Source organism: Lotus japonicus, chromosome 2 (genome assembly GCF_012489685.1).
Source record: "Lotus japonicus ecotype B-129 chromosome 2, LjGifu_v1.2".
NCBI classification, from domain to species: domain Eukaryota; kingdom Viridiplantae; phylum Streptophyta; class Magnoliopsida; order Fabales; family Fabaceae; genus Lotus; species Lotus japonicus.
The window spans coordinates 63,079,533-63,099,602 of NC_080042.1; the positions used below are offsets into that span (position 1 = coordinate 63,079,533).

General features: G+C 36.3%; 3 protein-coding genes across 3 annotated transcripts; all 3 read right to left on the bottom strand.

The window, feature by feature from the left end:
- Positions 1 to 1,082: 1,082 nt before the first annotated feature.
- On the bottom strand, positions 1,083 to 7,979 carry LOC130738786 (phosphoethanolamine N-methyltransferase). Its single transcript, XM_057590939.1, has 12 exons — positions 7,861 to 7,979; positions 7,567 to 7,697; positions 5,958 to 6,095; positions 5,696 to 5,833; positions 5,430 to 5,573; positions 5,059 to 5,169; positions 4,818 to 4,959; positions 2,334 to 2,614; positions 2,075 to 2,236; positions 1,926 to 1,979; positions 1,660 to 1,734; positions 1,083 to 1,440 (listed from the first exon to the last, which is right to left on the bottom strand). The coding sequence occupies exons 1-12, from the start codon at positions 7,883 to 7,885 to the stop codon at positions 1,342 to 1,344; spliced, it is 1,500 nt and encodes a 499-aa protein (XP_057446922.1). The 5' UTR covers positions 7,886 to 7,979; the 3' UTR covers positions 1,083 to 1,341.
- A 2,979-nt stretch (positions 7,980 to 10,958) lies between these two features.
- LOC130738785 (nucleolar protein 56-like) lies at positions 10,959 to 14,584 on the bottom strand. Its single transcript, XM_057590938.1, is given in 9 exon segments — positions 10,959 to 11,479; positions 11,784 to 11,918; positions 12,008 to 12,156; positions 13,108 to 13,303; positions 13,306 to 13,359; positions 13,436 to 13,623; positions 13,707 to 13,864; positions 13,958 to 14,172; positions 14,300 to 14,584. Coding segments are annotated over 9 exon segments (1,668 nt in total). The 5' UTR covers positions 14,505 to 14,584; the 3' UTR covers positions 10,959 to 11,111.
- Positions 14,585 to 17,089: 2,505 nt separating this feature from the next.
- Positions 17,090 to 19,786, bottom strand: LOC130738784 (G-type lectin S-receptor-like serine/threonine-protein kinase RLK1). The gene has a single exon (XM_057590937.1). It carries the CDS (start codon positions 19,775 to 19,777, stop codon positions 17,312 to 17,314), a length of 2,466 nt encoding a protein of 821 aa, XP_057446920.1. The 5' UTR covers positions 19,778 to 19,786; the 3' UTR covers positions 17,090 to 17,311.
- Between the last annotated feature and the right edge of the window lie 284 nt (positions 19,787 to 20,070).

Sequence of the window (20,070 nt, forward strand, 5' to 3'; positions counted from 1 at the left end):
TGACGTGGTTTGTTACTTACAACGTGGGCTGTAAATATTATTGTATATTAGTTATGTTATCTTTTGTTGTCAAGTTTATTTCTTTCAGTCTTGATGATATTATCGAAAAAAAATATTCACGTTTTTCCGCTTTAAGTTTCTTTTTGGTTACTAAAGTGACGCTACCGAAAATCGGGGTGTTACACTAAGAGTCACTAGCCCACATTCTAGAGTAGTTATGGAACTCGAAGATGTAGTTGTCGGATTTGAGGCACCCGTGAAGGGTTCGAAGTATAGTGCTCAGTCTGATGCTTCATAATCGGGTCAAATGAATGACATAAATTAGGCAATTTTACCTTATTTCATTTTCACATGTAAGATTAGAATAACAGTTATCTTATGAACACTATAAATAGTGCATTGTAATTCAAAAAAGTTGTTGGACATCTTATTACTATACAAACTCTTGCAAGTTATCTTGTGGTTTTTTTTTTCAATTAATGCAATTTATTTCTTCAATTACTTTTGCAAGTTTTTCTTTAGTTCATTGCTTTAATTTTGATTTGTTAAACTCAAACTCTTTGAAGTATTGCAATCCTTTCATATTGTCACGTCTTGGTCATTCCTCATCGAAGTATTGATCTTTCAAGTTATCACCGGATAACTTGGGTTACTTTCAACTTGAACACTACCAAGCGTTTTTTTAAAACAAACAAACACATAGTCTTATTGCTTATAAATCACTTAGCTTAAAAAAGCCCAAATAGTACTTTATCTAAGTTCCCATATTGATCTTTTGATACATTTGTTTGGATGTGTTTATTTCACGTGTAAACGTGTGTGTTTCTATAAAACAAAGTCTATACTCACTTATGGAAGAAGTTAAAATATGTAACTTTTAGAGTTTTTATGCTTTAAATTGTGTGACACTACGAATCTAAATATTTTATTTATCTTAGCCACCATACACAAGTGAATAGATTAGTTTGCCTGGAAATCATTAGAAAATAACATGTTTGGAGTGACTTTTCTTTACTCTGAATCAATTTTGACACCCAGAAACTACTAATATATGTTTCTCCATAATTAATGTTTAGGACGGATTTCCATACACTGCACTAATTAATAACTACTTTCAAAGGTGGAAACGTGTCAAACCAACCAAAAACATTTTGAACAGAAGCCATATTAATTAGTCAGCATCACATTCAAATACAAGAGGATGCATAGAATGTTTCCTTCATCTTCTGCTACAACACACAAATACTTTATAACAAGAATACTTATCTAAACCATTATTTAGAAAACTGTTCACACTGAACTAAAGATAGTCATTACAAGACATCATTATAGAATGAAGCATTATTTTTTCTTGGCAATGAACAATCCCCATATCTGCTCACCAGCTGCACCCCTCATCTGCTTAGCCCTCCATCTTTCAATAATTTCAGTGTAGTCTTCCTGAAAGCAATGATTCCAGAAATGAATTGACTTGAATTTAAAAGAAATAAGCACCTAAAAAAGTAACTAATAGCATGTTTGGAAATCTTTCTACAACTGATTTTAAAGAAAAAATCAATCATGGAGAGAAGATTTTGGATACCAGAATTCATTCTTAGGAAAATAAACTGATGCAAACATACTATAAATAGCCATGTTCAAAACACATAAGAAAACCACCTCAGAGAAGTCATCAATGAAATCTTCCTTCTTGTTCTCAATGCCAAGTAACTCCTGTTGCAAAGTTTTCATGAACTGAAACACAGTTGATAATTTTGTTACAACTCCAATAGGGCAGTAAAATGTGAAATCCTTCTATAGTTGATTTTAAAGCTAGAATCAATTATGGGAAGAAGCTAATATGAGTAGTTTCTGATGTCAGAATTGATTCTAAGGAAAAATAAGCCGATTCAAACATGCTATAAATCATAGGTTGTGTGACAAACCAAATTTGTTTGATCCTCTGCAATCACATCATCAAATCCAGCATTCTCAAGCATCTGTGGATGATTTAGAATACAAGAAGCATGTCATGCAAAACAAATGTTACCAGAATAACTTCAATTGATGATACTAGCATCACATGATATCATACCTGACAATATGCTTTCATGTCATGGATATAATATCCTCTTTTTCTTATGTACTCAGCATATTCTAATGATAGATCTCCACCACTTTTGCAGTAATCCGTAATCAAAAGCGTACCTCCAATCTTCAACCATTTGTAAAATGATCTGAAAAGTGCTGGTTTATCCTGTACAAATCCTTGTAAGTTATCTATTCACATATTCTATAAAGCTTAACTTTGCTAAAATCTACAGTAACAAATAAAACCAAAGATGCTTCCTTACTTTGATGTGAAACAAGGTGTCACGAGTGTAGATCACATCAAATGTGTTCTCAGGATATGTTTTACTAGTGCAATCAGCACACTCAAATTCCACAGTGCATTTGAGTCCAATGGCTCGTTCAATAGCCATGGAAATCATGTTTATGGAGAAGTCAATGGCAACAACCTCAACATCAAAATTTTCTGCCATGTAAAAGTCACCACCTCCAATACCACAACCAACATCCAGCACTTTCTGACCAGGCTTTAGTCCCAATTTTGCCACAAACTCCCTTGTTGTTTCTGCTCAAGGAATTATAACTTGTACATTAGAATTATCTGAAATCTACAATAAATTGCCTTTACATTGATGGAATGCTACTTTATGTGATGAGTAATGAAACATCAAACCTTTTTTCCAGTCCATGGATCAGTTAAATGATAAGGATAGGCTCAAATAAGTATTCAGCCCTCCATTTTATTTACTGTCAGATTTGGTTTTGATTCTATCATCTAATTTTTATGATTTTAATTTCTTCTTTTACAAGTTACTTTGGCTTCAGTCTCCGCTTTAAGATATCTCACTATTAACAGGTGATGCAGCTAGCCACTATGCGTACTGAGTAATATTATGTGACATATTTTGCTTCCAAATCAGATCAATGGCTAGTTCTTGTTATAAAAAAGAGATCTAGGAAAGGTTATCGTTTCTCGATCGCTATGAAATTGTAAAGGGAATCAGTTTCAGGGCCTGAAAAATTTTCGCATCAAATTGGGTCCCTAAGACATTTTTTTAATTCAATTAAGGACAAAGTGTGTCAGACGGTGATGTGACTTCAATTTTAGCCTACTTAGCTTTTCCACATGGCATTTTAATTTATTTTTTAATTAAAAATTTCCAAAACTTAATTTTTTAATTCCAAATCATAAATTTAAAATAAAAACTTAATACAAACCTTAAACTAATCACTAATACTCTCTAATCTTAACCTAATAATCCCAGAATCAGGATCTCCAACCCTAAACTAATCCAATAATATAATTCTGACTGATATTCTCATCTTCTTTCATCCATCGTTTTTTTTTCTCATCTCCTCCTCCTCCTTCTTTTTCTCATCTTTTCCTCCTCAACCTTCTTCTTCTTAACCCAAACCCAGAAATCTTAACCCAATAATCCCATAATCAGGATCTCCAACCCAAAACCCAAACTAAGAAATCTCAATACAGAAACCTCAAACTCAAGTTAGAATCAAGCTTCTCTCAGGCTCCTTTCTTTGTTCTGATCTCGGATTCAAAGAGAGGAGAGGAAGATCTTCAAGAAAGTACCTTCCTTTATGAAAAAGGAGGTCGCCGGAGATGACGACCGGAGACGGCGGTCAGTGGCGGAGTAGCGGCGGCGACAGCAAGGGCCACTGGATCTCCTTCTCCTTGCGACAGCGATCATCAAGGTGGTGATTGAGTGTTCCTGGATGTTGGTGATGTTGGGGATGAAGATTTTGAAGAGAAAATTTTAGGTTCTAAACCTAGGTTTTGGAAATTAAAAATGGTGGTTCTGGTGGAAATTTTTTAATTTTAGGGTTCTGGTTCGTCGTGATCTTTGATTTGTTGGTAAATTTGTATATGTTTCAATGTGTGAAGAAGGTTATGGTGATGAAGATGATGGGGTTTGGTAGGATTGGAAGCAAATAAGAGTTGATTACTCAGATTTGAGTGGTGAAGGTCTGCTCTTCAACGGTGGTGAGGGCAATTTTGTGCAGTTTTCTTCCCCTGCTTTTCCCCTGTTTTCTTTTTCATGTAATGAAACAAAATTGCACAAGGTCAATTCAATTTGGGGAAAGATTTGGGTTTGGTAATAATTAGATTATGTTTAGATTATATTATTAGATTAGGTTTTTATTAAGATTTTTAATTTTTTTTTCTGATTATTTTGATGACTTGGTATTAAAAATTATTTTTTTAATATTTTTTAATTAAAAAAAAATTATAAAAGCCAGGTGTCACTGATGACTAGGACAAAATTGAGATTTGGCCTTAATTGAATTAAAAAAAATTTCTTAGGGACCCAATTTGATGCGAAAATTTTTCAGGCCCTGGAACTGATTCCCTTTATAATTACAGGGGCCTTCTGATGTATTAAGCCTTGTTTTTTATTAAAAGTACTAGCTATCAGATATGACTTGGAAGCAACATAGCTCATTCAACATTATCAGGACATGTGGTGCTTGTGACGTGACTCTCTATTAGCCACATCCCCGTTGAACAGTAAGATATTATAAATCAGAGACTGAAATTAATGCTATTTGTAAAAGTAGGGACCAAAACCATAAAAATTAGATGGTAGAGACCAAAATCAAATTTAAGTGTAAAAATTGGGACTAAAAACTTATTTAAGCCATAATGGTATCATTGATGAAGATCATTCCTCCATCTTAAATTAAATGGAAGGGAAATTCTCTATATATAGGATAACAGGGAACACATTGATAGGAAAATGGTAATTACATACCAAGTCCTCCAGTGCTCACAAAGCCTTGGCCAAAAACTCTCTCATAAAGTAAAATATCCTTATGATTATACTCAACACTATCTAAGAACCTCTGGAACCCCCTATCATCTTGTGATCTAACCTTTTGCCATATCCAGCAAATCTGCATCACAGTGTTACAATTTCAAATCACATGTGTTGACCATTAACCAAACAAGCTGAAATAAGAGATGATAAAAGAAATAGAAACCCTTATTATCACCTGGTTTTGATTCTTCTTATTTCTGACATAAGCTCCAATGCATTTACAGCCAACAAGAGAAAGTTCAAAGGAACTCCCCTTATTATCACTCATATGGAACTCTTTGAATACCTGCATGAAAATGGGGAAAATAAGGTGTATGGATAACAAATGGTAAAACTGAATGGAACCCCATGAGATTAGGGTCTGTCTTTACCATCAGAAATTCAATTTATGCATCATAGGTTGTTTTATGTATTTTGAAGGTACTATCTCCATGAAATACAACTCACAACATTTCACATAAGCCCAAAAATGTCGAACTCATATCTTTAATAAAGCAATTGTTGGACTTGGACTAAGAGGGAATACAAATTACACTAAGAACAAACCTTAGTGTAAAATCTGGGTTCCCTGTAGTGTGTTGGGTTGTATTTTCTCTTTGAATCTCCAGATTGGTGGAAACAAGATTCTCTGAAGAATATATATCCACCAACATTTAACCATTTGATCATCCTTTCAGCTAAATTCTCAACCTGAAGTGAATACCAAACATTTTGATACATTATGTTAACTTCAACATATCTTAACTGAAAAACAAAACCTTGAAAATTCTATGCCTTAATACTTTTCTAAAAGGTAAACAAAAAAAAATAACCTCTTGATCTGAAAGATACATAAGTAACCAGTTCGAGAATATGAGATCAACGGATCCTTCAGAAACATGCAAGTTTGGAGATGTGACATCAGCACACATGAACTTGACATTCTTGTGGTGTCCATTAATGCTTTCATTCTGCAGAAAGATAATGTGAGATTCAGGTAATCACTTCACAACAAGAGAACCAATTTCTCTTTTTTTTTTTTCATTTGACAAACATCAATCATGAATGTTCAGTGTGGTGAGAGAATGTAGTTACCTTCTTTATTGCACTCTCAATGAAGTCCACAGCAAGCAGTTGGCCAGATTTCTTAGCCAATTCACCTGTAAATCTTCCAATACCTGCTCCAAGCTCTATAACTGATTTACTTTCAATTGCAGGTAGAAGGGAGAGTACCTATGTAATTAAGAAATCACTTATCCTGACTTAAAAGGAAGAAAATAAAGGATACTGAAAAAGGGACAAATAGAAATTTGCAAGTGTTTCATGCTGCTTCTAGCCTCCAAGTATCAAAAAAGAAGCTCAGGCCAATAATTTAGTAGTTTAAATTCACAATCATAAGGATGTGAATGTTCCCAGCTTCAAACACTAGAGGTGTTAAAATAGATTTAGTCTCACAAGCAAACATGAATACTTTAACAAAATGAGTGAATTAGACCAATGAAACTAAAGAAAACCAAATATAGTTTGTAAGTTAGCTGGTAGTGCACACTGTTTGAAATTGTGAAGAAAGCAAGCAAGGAAATGAATAGGATTAACAAAAATGGATTTCAATATATTTTCCTTTGTTTATAGAAAGGAAAACAGGGATTATGGAAAAATTACATGAATGCTGATGTAACATTTTTTCCTTCTCAATTTTGGACAGAAAAGTGATTTTTTTTTGGTACATAGAAAATTGATATTAGAAAGTGCATGTGCTGATTTGTCTAAAATATTTTTCAATTCACATCTTATAAAAATAATTAAAATATAATAATAATAATAAATATTAATAATGATATATTTTTAACTGTATGCTAAATAGTTTTTTTTATCAAAAGTTAATTAATTATCACATCCCAATTTTAGTTGAAGAGATTTATATCATTTTTCAACATAATTTTTTTCTTTCTTTTTACTTTTCCTTCCAATTTCTCTCATAATAAATAACTTTAGAATTGTTCCTTTGTTAAAAAAAAACTTTAAAATCATTTATCTTCATTCCTCTTTAATTTCCCTTGCATTTCTTTCATTTTTTTTTTCAACCGAACCAAAATATAACAAAAGTCATTGTTAAATCTGAATAGCTTGTAATAACAAGCATAAAATTAAATATGGACAACAAATTGGAATATGAAGTGATTTGAGTATAAGAACTCCTCAACAATTTTGAATTTTTACACCAGTATTTTTTGTTACAAAAGGAAAATACACCGGTTTTAAATATCGGTATGTTAATAGAAAATAGCAAAAAATTGTACCAAATTTTAGGGAGGGGTAAGCAATAGAACAAATGACATTTTAGGAAATCACTGTAGGGTGTGATTTGAGGTGTTGGGGCATTAATAACAACTCAAAAATAGAAACGGCCATCACCCTCTCAGCTCAAATAAATAAAAGATCCTAAAATAGAAAGAAATTAAGTGAACTATGAGACAAATATGCAAGCCAACTTCTGGCTTCCATATTTGTAAGCATAGTGTAAGACTGTAAGGAAGCATATTATTCTTGTCTAAACGATAATGTGAAAAGTAAATATCCATAAACGATGTTATACATAAATATGAAATAAAAAGAGAGTATATCCAGCTTTTCATAACAAATTTTGAAGAGGGTAATAAAGGAAACATGTAAGTTTGTACAAAATGAAAAGAAACTAACTCACTTCTGGTCTCTCTTCCTTGTCGAGATTGGAGGCGTTGGAATCGAGCATCATTGACTCCATGGACAAATCTGAAGAATGTTCAATCCAATAGCTTTTCTGAACTTCACGTTCTTCTACAACACCTTCCATGCCTTCATTTACCAATTACCATACACTTCCAACAATTAATATATCATACTCATAATAATTCACACACCAACTATTCAACAAACAATTAAACAAACAAGTTGTAGTGCAACTAGCTAAAGGATGAAGGAAATGTATATAACATGTGTATGTATTAACAGGACTCACCTTGCGGCATTACCACTGAACCCATGGCAGAGATAAAGAACAGAAAAGAGAAATTAAGAGCTCTTCTTCCTTCGCCCTTCTATCTTTCTTCCTTATTTATAGAAACAATTGTACATTTTTTTTTTTGGATTTAGCTCTTACTCTTTAAAGTGGAAAGTGCATTTAAATTAAAAGTACGAAATTAGAATCATTAATTAACAATTAAAATTTCATTTACTTTTTTTTTTGGGTTCCATAATTTGTCATAAATACATGTCAATTTTTCTTTACTTTTATTGAATGAGACTAGTGGGTCTCACCTTTTTATTTATTTGTAACTACACTACTTGTATAAACTAGCTACTTTTCACGTGGTGTTCGGACTCCTTGATCTATTGCTCTTTAATTGACCATTTTTGTCTTTTATCAAAAAATTATGGAATAGAGAATAATAATATCAAGGGTTATGCTTCTTGAAGACTGAAGATTTTCTCCTTCACATATGGTGGCCATTAATCGTGGACAAACTAAAGATTGGCCACTATATATTATAAACCGCTGGTAATTGGTATAATATAAAAATAAACTATTAAGATCATATTACATGACATATTAATTTTTTACTTTATTTTTCAGTATAAATTCAAGGGAAAAAACAGCCAAAGCTATACATGCATAATTTGTAGAGGGTATTCCCCAGCCATAAAGCATCATGTAACGAAAAGACAATTTTTGCTAATCTGAGCTGCTTCAAATGCCATAAAAGAATATTCACTAAATTATCGTCCCATCTTTGATGCCCAAAGCATGCTGACACTTACATCTTTAGAAAGTTTTTTTACGGGGAGTGCAAAATCCTTATTGATTTGGCAACCAACTACCATGAAAAATATAGATTTTTCTATCTGTTCATGTTGACTAAATGAAGAAGGTCACCAAGCTTAAACCCTGATCAGAGTTAGGGTTTTTGACCTAGTCGTTGTTTTAGTATATCGAGCGAACATGCTTTTATTATAATGATCTTTTTCCTTTTGTAGCAGGAAAGGTAAAACTCTAAACATAATCCCGCTAAGATTTGGGCCCTATACAGATGCAGCCCAAGTACTCATATATCAACAAAATAGTGCATCACTCGCCAGACAGCGCTTGAGTACTCTCAAGATAAAAGCATCACTCGCCATACAAAGGAAATGTTGGCCAATCAGGAAAACCTTAGTTGGCGCGCCATTGAGGAGTCGCCCAAGATCTCGCTGCATTAGTCAAGCCGTCAGGGAATTCTCGCCCGACCTTCGTCTGTCTAGAGTGCTACTCTCCACTGAGGACCGTCATTCAAAAAAAAAAAGATCTATATTGTATGTGATGTGTAGCATTGAATTTCAAATATCTTCATAAGCTGAAGCGCCCTGATCAGTCCGGTGAGGGATCCGGCGTCACCCTATCCACTGTATATGAATATGCTAAGCTTCGTCTATGGAAGGAGGTTATGGGGAACAAGACTCGTGGTTGTTAATACAATACACGAGACTTGTCCTCCAAACGTTAGACCAGGTATCACCTCACTTACATGAGACTCTCGCGTTTTCCACGGTCCACCTGCCTGATGGAGGAACCTTAGCGAGGTAGCGAGATTTCGAAGCTGAATCTACACACCTAAACAGGAATAAATTGTAACTTTTATTCACTGATTTTTAGTATTTCATGGTCATGAATAAATTCTCAGATAACATTATCTAACAATATTAAGAAAAAAAGGAGAAAATAGTAAGCCTATAGAATGAACCTAAAAAAGAAGGAAGTCTATAGAGCTAGTAACATTATATTTAATTATTGTACAAGATTCTTCATTATAAAGACAAAATTGCCAATCTCTATCAGAGATTCAGAATCCAATGTCGTATCTCCGCATGGTGGTTGAGACTTGAGGGGGACAATGCATGGTTATTGGTTAGGAGCATATCACACCACTTGCATTACTCTCATATGGAGCCAATACCGTGGGGCATAAATAATTGAGATGTGGCGTCAAATAGTTAATAATTGCACCTTTGAAAAAGGAAAATATGATTAATCTTGAATATGTACCGTGCAAACACCTCATAATATTTATCCAGGTGTGAGAAAAGAAAAAAAAACAAATATATATATATATATATATATATAATATGATAAGAAGTAAGAAATAAAAATAAAAATTGAATATTATTAATAGGTGGGGACAACATACACATAATTGCGAGAAAGAACAAATCAACAACAGAAAGCCTTTATGTGTTTTGGTGTCATCTAACCCATCATTTGCATATTTGCATACTTGTGATTGTGGTGCATACGCCATACTGTCTCAAGGTACTATTCCAATCCACTCCACTCCACATATCATTCCCCACATAGATTCTGCCACTCATTATCACAAAGATATAATTAAAAAGTTAAACACGTTAATTAGGATAAATTGGATGTTAGAAAAATAAAGGATTATAGAAATTTAATTTGTGATCAATGATATCTTTAAAACCCACCTATGTTGAATGTATATACACTCAATGCTACATACACTCAGTAGCATTGAGTGCATGTTTGGTTAAGGAAGGCCATGTCTGTTTTGGTCACTCTTGGTGCACTAAAATGATAAATCATTCTTTCTAATTTTTTTTAACTATAAAAATAGTAGAATGGAGAGAAAATGCATCCACATTTCACACTGAATAATTAAAACTTAATTTATTATAATGGTTCTATGTGGATGGAATATGGCCGAAAAATAACATCTTCGTCTATTGAGAGAAGGTAGGAAAAGGAAGAGAATGGAATAACATAGGCATGGCTAGCTCCACCTAAAATGTTTTCCTCCCAAGTCCCAATATGCCCGGAATACTTACAATACATACAGATCCGAATTTGTCTAATTTTGTTATAAAAAACTCAACTCGTAAAGCATTATCCATTAATTATTTCATTAAAAGGTGACGATCGCGGTGGTCAAAGTGGCTATTTGAAAGCCTGGTCGAAAGTTCAATCTTTAAGAACCACACTCTCGAACTTTGGCTTTCACCATATCCGGGTCGGAATTGCTAGAGCAATAGAAAATAAAACATGTGACAGACTGGAAAATGATGCAATGATGCCAAAACTTGCTACGACAAAAATTTTATAATATGTAAAGAAGTCAAAGACAATTGCAACAGAAGTTTGAAAGCAGAAGAAACTTTAACATCATCCATAACAATTACATATCTAACACGATTTCAACAGTTAAACCAGCAATTCATGGTTTACTCAGTACCTTTGCTTTTTGAATTCTTTTTCTTCTTCTTAGACTCATCAGCAGCCTCCAATACTTCCCCATTATCATCCCTCTTATTCTTTTTCTTCTTTTTAACTGCTCCATCTTTCTCACTTGCAACTCCATTTGTACCATCATCTGCAGTCTGATCATGAAGCTCCACCTCCTGGTCCAATTTCCTCTTTTCTTTCTTTTTCTTCTTCTTTTCTGACTTATGATCCTCTGATGCGTCACCATTTGTAGTTTCTGGGGCCTTATCTACAGCCATGTCATCACCATCAGTTGTAGCAGCAGCTTTATTTTTCTTCTTGGCTTTCTTGCCTGAAGCATCAACCGGCACTTCTTCTGTTTCCATCTCTGTATATGCAATAGTTACTACGAATCAGCAAAATTTCATTCTACACGTGCAGTTTATTGGGAAGTACATACTTCTTGTAAAAACAAATTTAACTCTCCACCATATGGCTCAGCAAAAGAGAAAATAAAATATAAAAAAACAACAGTTAGTGGTAAAATAATTACAAATTCTGATTTATACTCACAACTACACGCATATTATTCAAGTTTAAGGAATCAAACAAGAAAAGTTTTCTTGACCAAAAAATAGGGAACAAACAAGAAGGTTTTGGGGGGGGATGGATTGCTCTCTTTTCATTCATACCTCTGTTTTCAACACTTTCAATAGCAGACTTCATGACGTCTATGTTCTTACGAGGGGCTACCCCCTTGTCATAAAAGTCAAGTCGCTCCTCAACTTGCTCACGAAGTTTCTCCCCAAATGCAGTAGTGCCACTTTCTGCATCACGGTACAACAAAATCATCTCCCACACAACAAGATGTAAAGATAGAGATGAGCCTACTAAAATTAAAATGAAATAAACAAACCAGAGAAGCAGTCAATCCGTGATGCAATTGAACATTTGTTTGCAAGATAACGAGCCATTCGGCCCTTATTTTTGGCAGATGCTCGACCAATAAAAGAAGAGTGGAATATCAGACCATATTTGGGAGTGTTTCCTTTTGTTTTTAATGCCCTGAAAAGTGCAGGCAAAGGCATTATATATTTGAACTAACACCATACAAGAATAGTTAGCATCATAATTACAGATCAAAATGAGCTATTTTCTTGACAAAACACGCAGTCAAAACATTAACAAAATAGTTTGGGGCCATATGATGGGTAACTATTACCTTTATACATCTGAACACAAGTCCTAATTATGACTTCACTTATGCTATCATCAGTCATTTGTAAAGTTGAAGGAAGGAGTTAGATAAATAATATGTAGTTTGCAGTTGCAGAGTTTGAGCTATTTACTGGTTTAATGTTATTAGTGAAATAAAAATGCACTAAAACACCAACTGCTCCAGATGTAAAAGAAAATGGTAACCTCTGAAGTCTGAAGCATGGACACTTCTTTTGAAGTGTCGGACACATTTACAACACCTATACGTGTACGACGCATTTTCCAGTCCTTATCAGGTGTTCTATTAAATTTTTTTATCGCTACACACACATACATACATAGCGGTGTACATACATATATAGCGTTGTACATGCATATATAGATACACATGTAGTTGTATGTGTGTTCGTTTCGGTGTCATATCCAGTGCTTGTGTCTTCATACTTCATAGATGGTAACCCTCTTAACATATAAAAAGACAGGATTGAACTAGAAGGAGAATGGATATGGCTGTGAAGACAGGATGGCATTGGGAATGGGAAGAGTGGAGTAAATGCGGGACAAAAATGATCCTGCCTACATATTCTCCTCTGTTGCCATCTCGGCAAAAGAAATTGATAAGAAGATTGACATCAACATCTCTGACCTAGAGTATCATATATAACAAAGCACCTACGCCCTAATGAACCCAACTCCCTTAATGAAACAACAAATTCTCAGTGTAACATAAAACCTTGAGGTTTTCGTTTTCTATGAACAAAGAAACACAACTTCAATATAAGAGGTTAAGTTTAAAACCTGAACAAAGCCTTCTCTGCGCCAAGAATTTGGAGGGTAGAAGAGGGGCATTTGGCCAAATTTGTGAGGCTACCAGCATGGGAAATTAACCGCGCACCAACAACTTCACCAATCAAAGAGGCCAAATTTGGTGCAATGTCACTCATTTTAGCAACCAGATAATCATATAGTTTCCGCCTGTACTCAGATAGGTCCTTACCCTTTGAGCAAACTGTTGGACATTAATCAAGTCTATTGGGGACAAGTCCTGCCCTGAAGAAATTCAAGAAAGAGAAGATTTAGATGAATGAGATGACAATTAAAAGCAATACAAGGTTGAGAAATCTACCCATGGACGCCTTAGCAGCTTCCACGATCTCCTTTGCTTTATCTTCATCCCCAACTATGTCAGTTAAGTCTGAAATATTGTCCTCAGATAACTTTGATTTATCCTCAATAAATTTTGCAACTTTAGCGTACAGATAATTATCATTTACAATCTTCACTAATTCCGGAAAATGCCACGAATACCACTCCCTGCACGCAATCGACGAACCATCAGAGAATTAAACTCTTCATGTCTAACGATAAAACATAAAATTTGAATATGAAAATTCTACCTGACTCTCATGGAGAACGAATTAACATCCTTATCAAGGGTATCAAGAAGAAAGATTGCTTGAATGACCATGTTGTCAACTCGATTAACATTAAACTTCACCTTAGCTCTGCTGTAACTATGCCCGAGACCAAGTTGCGCCTTTTCTAAATCCCCCGCCTACAGAATTTAATCAACAAAAATCATTATACATACGACACGGGAATCATCCTTCTTGTAAAAACACAACAAGAGGCAAGAGCAAATGCTAACCTTGAGATCGTTGACAAACCTATCGAAATGGAGCCGCACACCGCGGAGCAGCTCGCTCACAAACTCATTACATTGGCAAGGGATTTTAGTCACTTCAGATATCTGGGAACCAATCTTAGGATCCGATACACCTAAACTAAACTTCGACTTCTTCCCTTCCTTTACTTTCGGTAAGTTAGTTTCCAGTACAGTTCTCAACTCATCAGTCAATAAACCTAAACATTGAACAACAACACGTAACGTAATCAAAACACAAAATCAAAAAAAACCATTGCATCAATTCAGTTTAAGCACAGAAACCAAGAAATAACTGATTCTGAAGTGAAGTGCGGTGGTTGTTACCTTCGGAGACGGCGTTGCACTGTTTGAGGGCATCGAGGGCGGAGGTGAAGGGGTTGAAGGAGCGGAGCTTGACGACTTTGCCGAAGCGGTTCAAATCGGAGACGGAGTTGCGAACGGCTTCGGTGTTCTGGCCGATTTCATCGACGCCGTGAGCTTCCAGCAGAGCGTAACCCGACGCTGACTCGTACAGAAGGAACAGCGCCATTGTTTCCAACAGCAAGCAAGTGCATGTGTCACACAGAGAAAAGAGATGGTGTGAAATATCAATCAGTGCTAAAACCCTAATTGCTGGTTATTGGGTTTATGATGGGCTTTACTAGCCCATTCCAAGAGAATAAAAATATAAAAAATCAAAGCCTTAACACCACATAGTTTCAACTTTATTCTTCTTCATAAAAAACTTATTTTTAGTTGTGGTTACTTTAATTATGTTGTTTACTGAGTATTATTAACTGTAACTCTGATTGACTCCGTTAGAGCGTCGAGCTAATGGATCATGTGTGAGGCACGTGTCACCTTCTGTGGGAACATCGTTGTCTCACTACTCCAATCTTTACTTGTTTTTCACATGTGGAGATGATGCTATTTTACTTTACACTTAGAGGTGCTCTCTCATTCTCATTAACCAAGATATTATCGTCAACTTCCTTTCCTTAGCATTCCAAGACTAATATTAAGAATCTAGAAGATATGAGGCTTGAAAAACACAACTTAGTTCGTATTTGAAAATCTTAAATATTTTTCCTCAAAACTAAGGCTTTGTCATTACGACATGTAAATCAATCTTGTAAATGTGTGAACTAGAGTAATATTTCAAGGCAAAACTAGTCCCACATAATGCCATAACATGTCAGAGCGTGCACACCAAACATCAATATCACATATAAGTAGACAAAAGAGTCGTAAGATAATAAGACTCATAATGTCATGAGGGAACCGCCGGGTCAAACCCTCTCCAAAACAAGTAGTACAAGAGAAACATACACATAGTGCATCATCATGTTAAGGATACATGCCACTAGCCAAAATAACACAAAACATAGCTAGATACACACATACACTAAATTGAACCACTACCTCCCTCTAGATTGCCTTCGTCCTCCTCAAGATCCTGCTCCTTATCATTGGTGCCTCTCTTTGGATTGCCTTCGTCCTCCTCGAGATCCTACTCCATATTGCTGGTGCCTCTGACATAAGAATTAAGGTGGATGATATGGCATCCTCAAGGTCTCGTAATAACAAGCGAGGATAAGGGATCTCCTCTGAAGTATGTGTCTTCATTCTCGTACGCTACCGGTGTAGATGTAACGCCTTTGAGTGTAGTCAATATCCCAAGTTGACATCGTCATCCATATCGAGCGGGTACAAGGTCACATCTCGGCTGACTGCACGCCAAACAACAAACAACAAACAAGCAGGGTCAACTTCTAACACTCACATGTCACAAGTATGGTATATTACCCTAACAATCGCAGTTAAAACCCTAGACTAACATTCGCACATAGGGAAACTATATCATAGCTCTGGGTTATAGTTAGTCAATGCTCGTGCACATACATGAAGACGCTTCGGATATTCATTCAGCCAATCCCTCATGGAAAGGCAGGACAAACAAGACTCCACGATCAGGGTCGACTCTCAGCCAACGATCCGATGTCCCACAGCTCCACGATCGGGGTTAGCCACTCATGCTAACACATTGTCGCTTCATGTTTGTCCTCGTTTAGGTCCATCCGCTAAACCTCGCCACAGACTAGCCCAGTCCAGGTCACCAGTCATGGCCACCAAGCCCAGTCCAGGTCCCTTGGTGTGAAGAAAATGAGAATGAGAGGCCTCCTATTTATTAAACTTGCTGCTACAGATGGTGAAATCGGCCGATTAATGTACCTGACAATCTCTAGACCGGATATTACTTTTGTTGTTCATAAACGGAGCCGGTTTATGTCAAAACCATACTCATCACACATGTTCGAAGTCAACCATCTTCTTCAGTACCTTAAGCAGAGCCCATGACAGGGCCTATTATTCTCATCTTGTTCTAACATGCCATCTCTGATGCCAATTGGGGTGGATGCTTAACCACTTGCAGGTCCACTATTAGGTTTTGTGTGTTTCTTGGGAATTCCTTAGTCTGCTGGAAGTCCAAACAGACCATTGTGGCTTGGTCTTCAGCTGAAGCGGAATATATGGCCTTAGCTTGTGCTGCTTCTGAACTGTTGTGGTTGAAACAATTATTTCAGGTGTTTTAGATGTCAATTAATTCAGTCATGCTTTATTCCAATCATGTTTCTGCAATAGCATTGGCAACGAAATCCAACATCTCATGATCGTTCCAAACATGTTGATATCGATGTCCATTTTATTTGTAAACGTGTTGCTTCTAATTTTCTGGTCTTAGTCGTAAATTTATATTTGTTTGACTTGACACTCTTCGTAGGGAGAATTCAATTGTATACCTCGAATTGTTTTTATTGTATCTCAAACTGATTTCTACTTGATATATGCTTCATAATATTTTGACATTGCTTTATCATCTTGTTATTGCATATAAATTGTGTGGCAAGCTAGAGGACTCATGTTCTTCCCGGCCCAAATGACCACAAAGCCTTTAATCGTCCCGGTCGGCCCGAAGGATTCATGACCAAGTGACTGTCGTCGTGTTGCTCGGCTAGGACGACCAAGATAAACTCCTTAGTTGTATAGTCAGCTAGCCGAGCAAAGGTAACACTCATAGAGTTAGTAATTCAAAGACTACACAAGTAAAGCTATAATCTTGGAAGTTATTTGCAATGACTTAACAAAGGTTGAAAGACCATTATTACTCATGTAAAATTCTATAAATACAGGTTTATTTTGATCATTCCATCAGCATTGCTCATTGCTTACATACTGCTATTGTAAGACTTTGAACTTTCTCTCTGATTTTGGGTTGACATGAGTGCAAATTATACAATTCAGATAAGATAACACAGCAAGGGATAACACAACCTGACAATCTAGCTTACCAGCTAATTAATCTAGAGAATACTGAATACTAATTGGTGAAGGACATGGTGGAACTGGCACTTCAACAATACCTTCAAGCATAAGCGTCACAGTTCTCATGGTGGGTCTAAGACACGGATCCTCTTGAACACACCAAATAGCAATCATCACCAACTTCTCCAAGTTCTTCTCATCCTCCAATGCCTCCTGATCACCCTCAACCAAGGCAAGTAAAGTACCATCGTAGTAGCAGTCATAAGCCCAATCTGTTAGGATTGCTTTTGCTTCATCTTCTGACTCTGCTTCTACATTTCTTCTGCAGGAAACTATCTCTAGTAGCAGCACCCCATAACTAAAGACATCCACCAGAGCCGTGATAGGCATGTTTTTGAACCATTCAAGTGCAACATACCCTTTTGTTCCCCTTATGGCAGTGTTGGTTCTACTCTGATTCATCTTCAAGAGCTTGGCCAATCCAAAGTCGCATATTCTTGCACTGAAGGAATCATCAAGGAGTATGTTCTGAGGCTTTATGTCACAGTGGATGATCTTTGTGCCGCATTCTTCATGTAAATACACAAGTCCTCTAGCAATCTCAATTGCGATTTGTAGCCTTAGTTTCCAACTGGGTTTTCTTTTTCCCCCATTGAAAAGAAAACTTGCCAAAGTGCCATTGCTCATGTACTCATAAATTAGTAGACGCTCAGATCCTGCCTCACAGAATCCAACTAAACGAACCAGGTTCTTGTGATGAGTAAGACCAATGGCATTCAACTCATTCTTGAACTCCTTGTGAATCTCTTCCAAGGAGAAATTGTTCAACTTTTTCACCGCGACACAAGTTGTTGTGGAACCCATGTTCAGGACTCCTTCATAAACAACACCAAAAGCTCCCCTTCCTAGCTCTTTGTTGAACCCGTTGGTGGCTTCTTCCAACTCCTCGTAAGTGAAGCAACGCAAATTTGTTTCAAGTTCAACACGACTACCAGTAGTACCTTTTCTAAGCTTCTTCTTGTACTGAAGAATAAAGAAAGTGCTGAAGCATATTGCTCCAAACAATACAACATTGAGAAAAGCAGAGGTACCCAAAAGCACAGACCCAACCAAAACTAAAGTGTTCCTGTTCTTGTTTACGATGACGGGAACTGGAATTGGAGGAACAGCAAGAGAGGAATTGTCTTTCCTCACTTTCAAGAAGGCCTTAGCATATAGAGTGGCATCAACTCTCCCATTTGAAAGTGGAATTTTCTTCTTCCAGCAGCTATCACCTGCCCTGTGAATGGCAACAGAACACAAACAATCTTCCATACAAGACTCCATGCACTGTTCTTCAGTGAAAGGCTTTTGAAGCACATAATCGGAAAGAGGCCAATCAGTATCTTTCAAAACTTCATAGTCATAGAGGTCTTTCTGGTGACTGAGTTCATCTTCTGCACACCCTTGGATAAAATCAGGCTTGCAGCTACCATAAGGATCATTAGGATCAACCAGTGAGTAGCTTTTTGGGCACTGACATTTTGGCCTCTTATATTCACTCAAGGTGCAGTAGCTGTTATATCCACAAATGCCACTACCAGACTTTACAATGTAACTGCAGATATTATCTGGTTCAAACCACACTTGAGTCCAACCTCCACCCCCAATTGAATTCTTCGGATACTGATAGAGTGTGAGCACCCCATCAAAATCAAGAGTTGCTCGAAGATAAAACTGAGTAGTAGATGTTGCACTCTCTCTCTCTAACACGTTGTACTTTTCATTATTCTCTCTCAAAACATAAAAATCCCCTGATCTGTCAAAGATCAGTTTTGTTCCAGGACTTGATGAGTTGGACTTTATGGTTCCACTTTCATAGTAGTTTTCATTGACAGACCCAGATGGCAAATTTATAGAATACACCACAAGGTTTCCATCATCTTTAAAAAAGAGCTCAGACCTTCCCTTGCTAAAATTTGTGTCTGTGAGCCTTGAAGAAAGCTTTCCACCCTTTTCAAGAACCTGAGAGGGCAACAACGTGTCTCTAGGATCCTTGAAACTCTCCCAAACAGTGTTGGAGTTATCATCCTCAAGCACAAAGTTGCCAGTGTCATTCAACAAACCAAGAGAAACTCCAGCACTGACGTTCCATAACTGCTCACTACTGGGACCAGTGAGCACTAATCCTTCACCACTGAGCACCACTTTTGAGCCCCTTGGAGCAGGGTTGCCTTGGTCAGCATACCAGACAATGGTCTTCTCTGGAATCTTGGCATACCAAGTTGAAAGTAAGAAAAGGTCATCAGTGTCGTTAAGTTGGAGAAAGCCAAAGGCAAATTCACCAGAAGGTGAAACCAACCAAGGGGAAGTGCTGGTTCCAGCATTAAGAGAATCACCAATGGTTAAGCTGCTTTTGTTTTGTGATAAAACACAGATGGGTAGCAGAACCAGTGAGCAGAAGAGAAAGGGAAGCAGAGAGGAAGCCATGACTAGTCTAGCAGTATGAACTCTGTCCATACGCTTGTGAGATCTTTTTTATAGAAAACAAAATTAGAAAGCATGTCTGTTGACTTGTTGCTGGACTTCGTCAATATTTTTTTGGAGAATGGTCAATTTACAAAACCAGACGGCCAAAATTAGTAGTATGAAAGAGATTAAATAAGTATAAATATAAAATATTTCAGTCAAATGTCGTCCATTCACTAAAAAATTAAACTAAAATTTGTCACCTCATTCCCACTTAAACTAATATATTACACCAGCTCATCACATTGTAATTTTCCATCGTGACATATTATTTTAAGTATATA

Excerpts from the sequence above, each read along its gene's own strand:
- LOC130738786 (XM_057590939.1), bottom strand. The coding sequence starts at position 7,885 with ATGGGTTCAGTGGTAATGCCGCAAG. Across the intron at positions 7,698-7,860 it reads TTCAGTGGTAATGCCGCAAG|GCATGGAAGGTGTTGTAGAA; the intron begins GTGAGTCCTGTT and ends TGGTAAATGAAG. Across the intron at positions 5,170-5,429 it reads AACCCAGATTTTACACTAAG|GTATTCAAAGAGTTCCATAT; the intron begins GTTTGTTCTTAG and ends ATTTTCATGCAG.
- LOC130738784 (XM_057590937.1), bottom strand. The coding sequence starts at position 19,777 with ATGGACAGAGTTCATACTGCTAGACTAGTCATGGCTTCCTCTCTGCTT.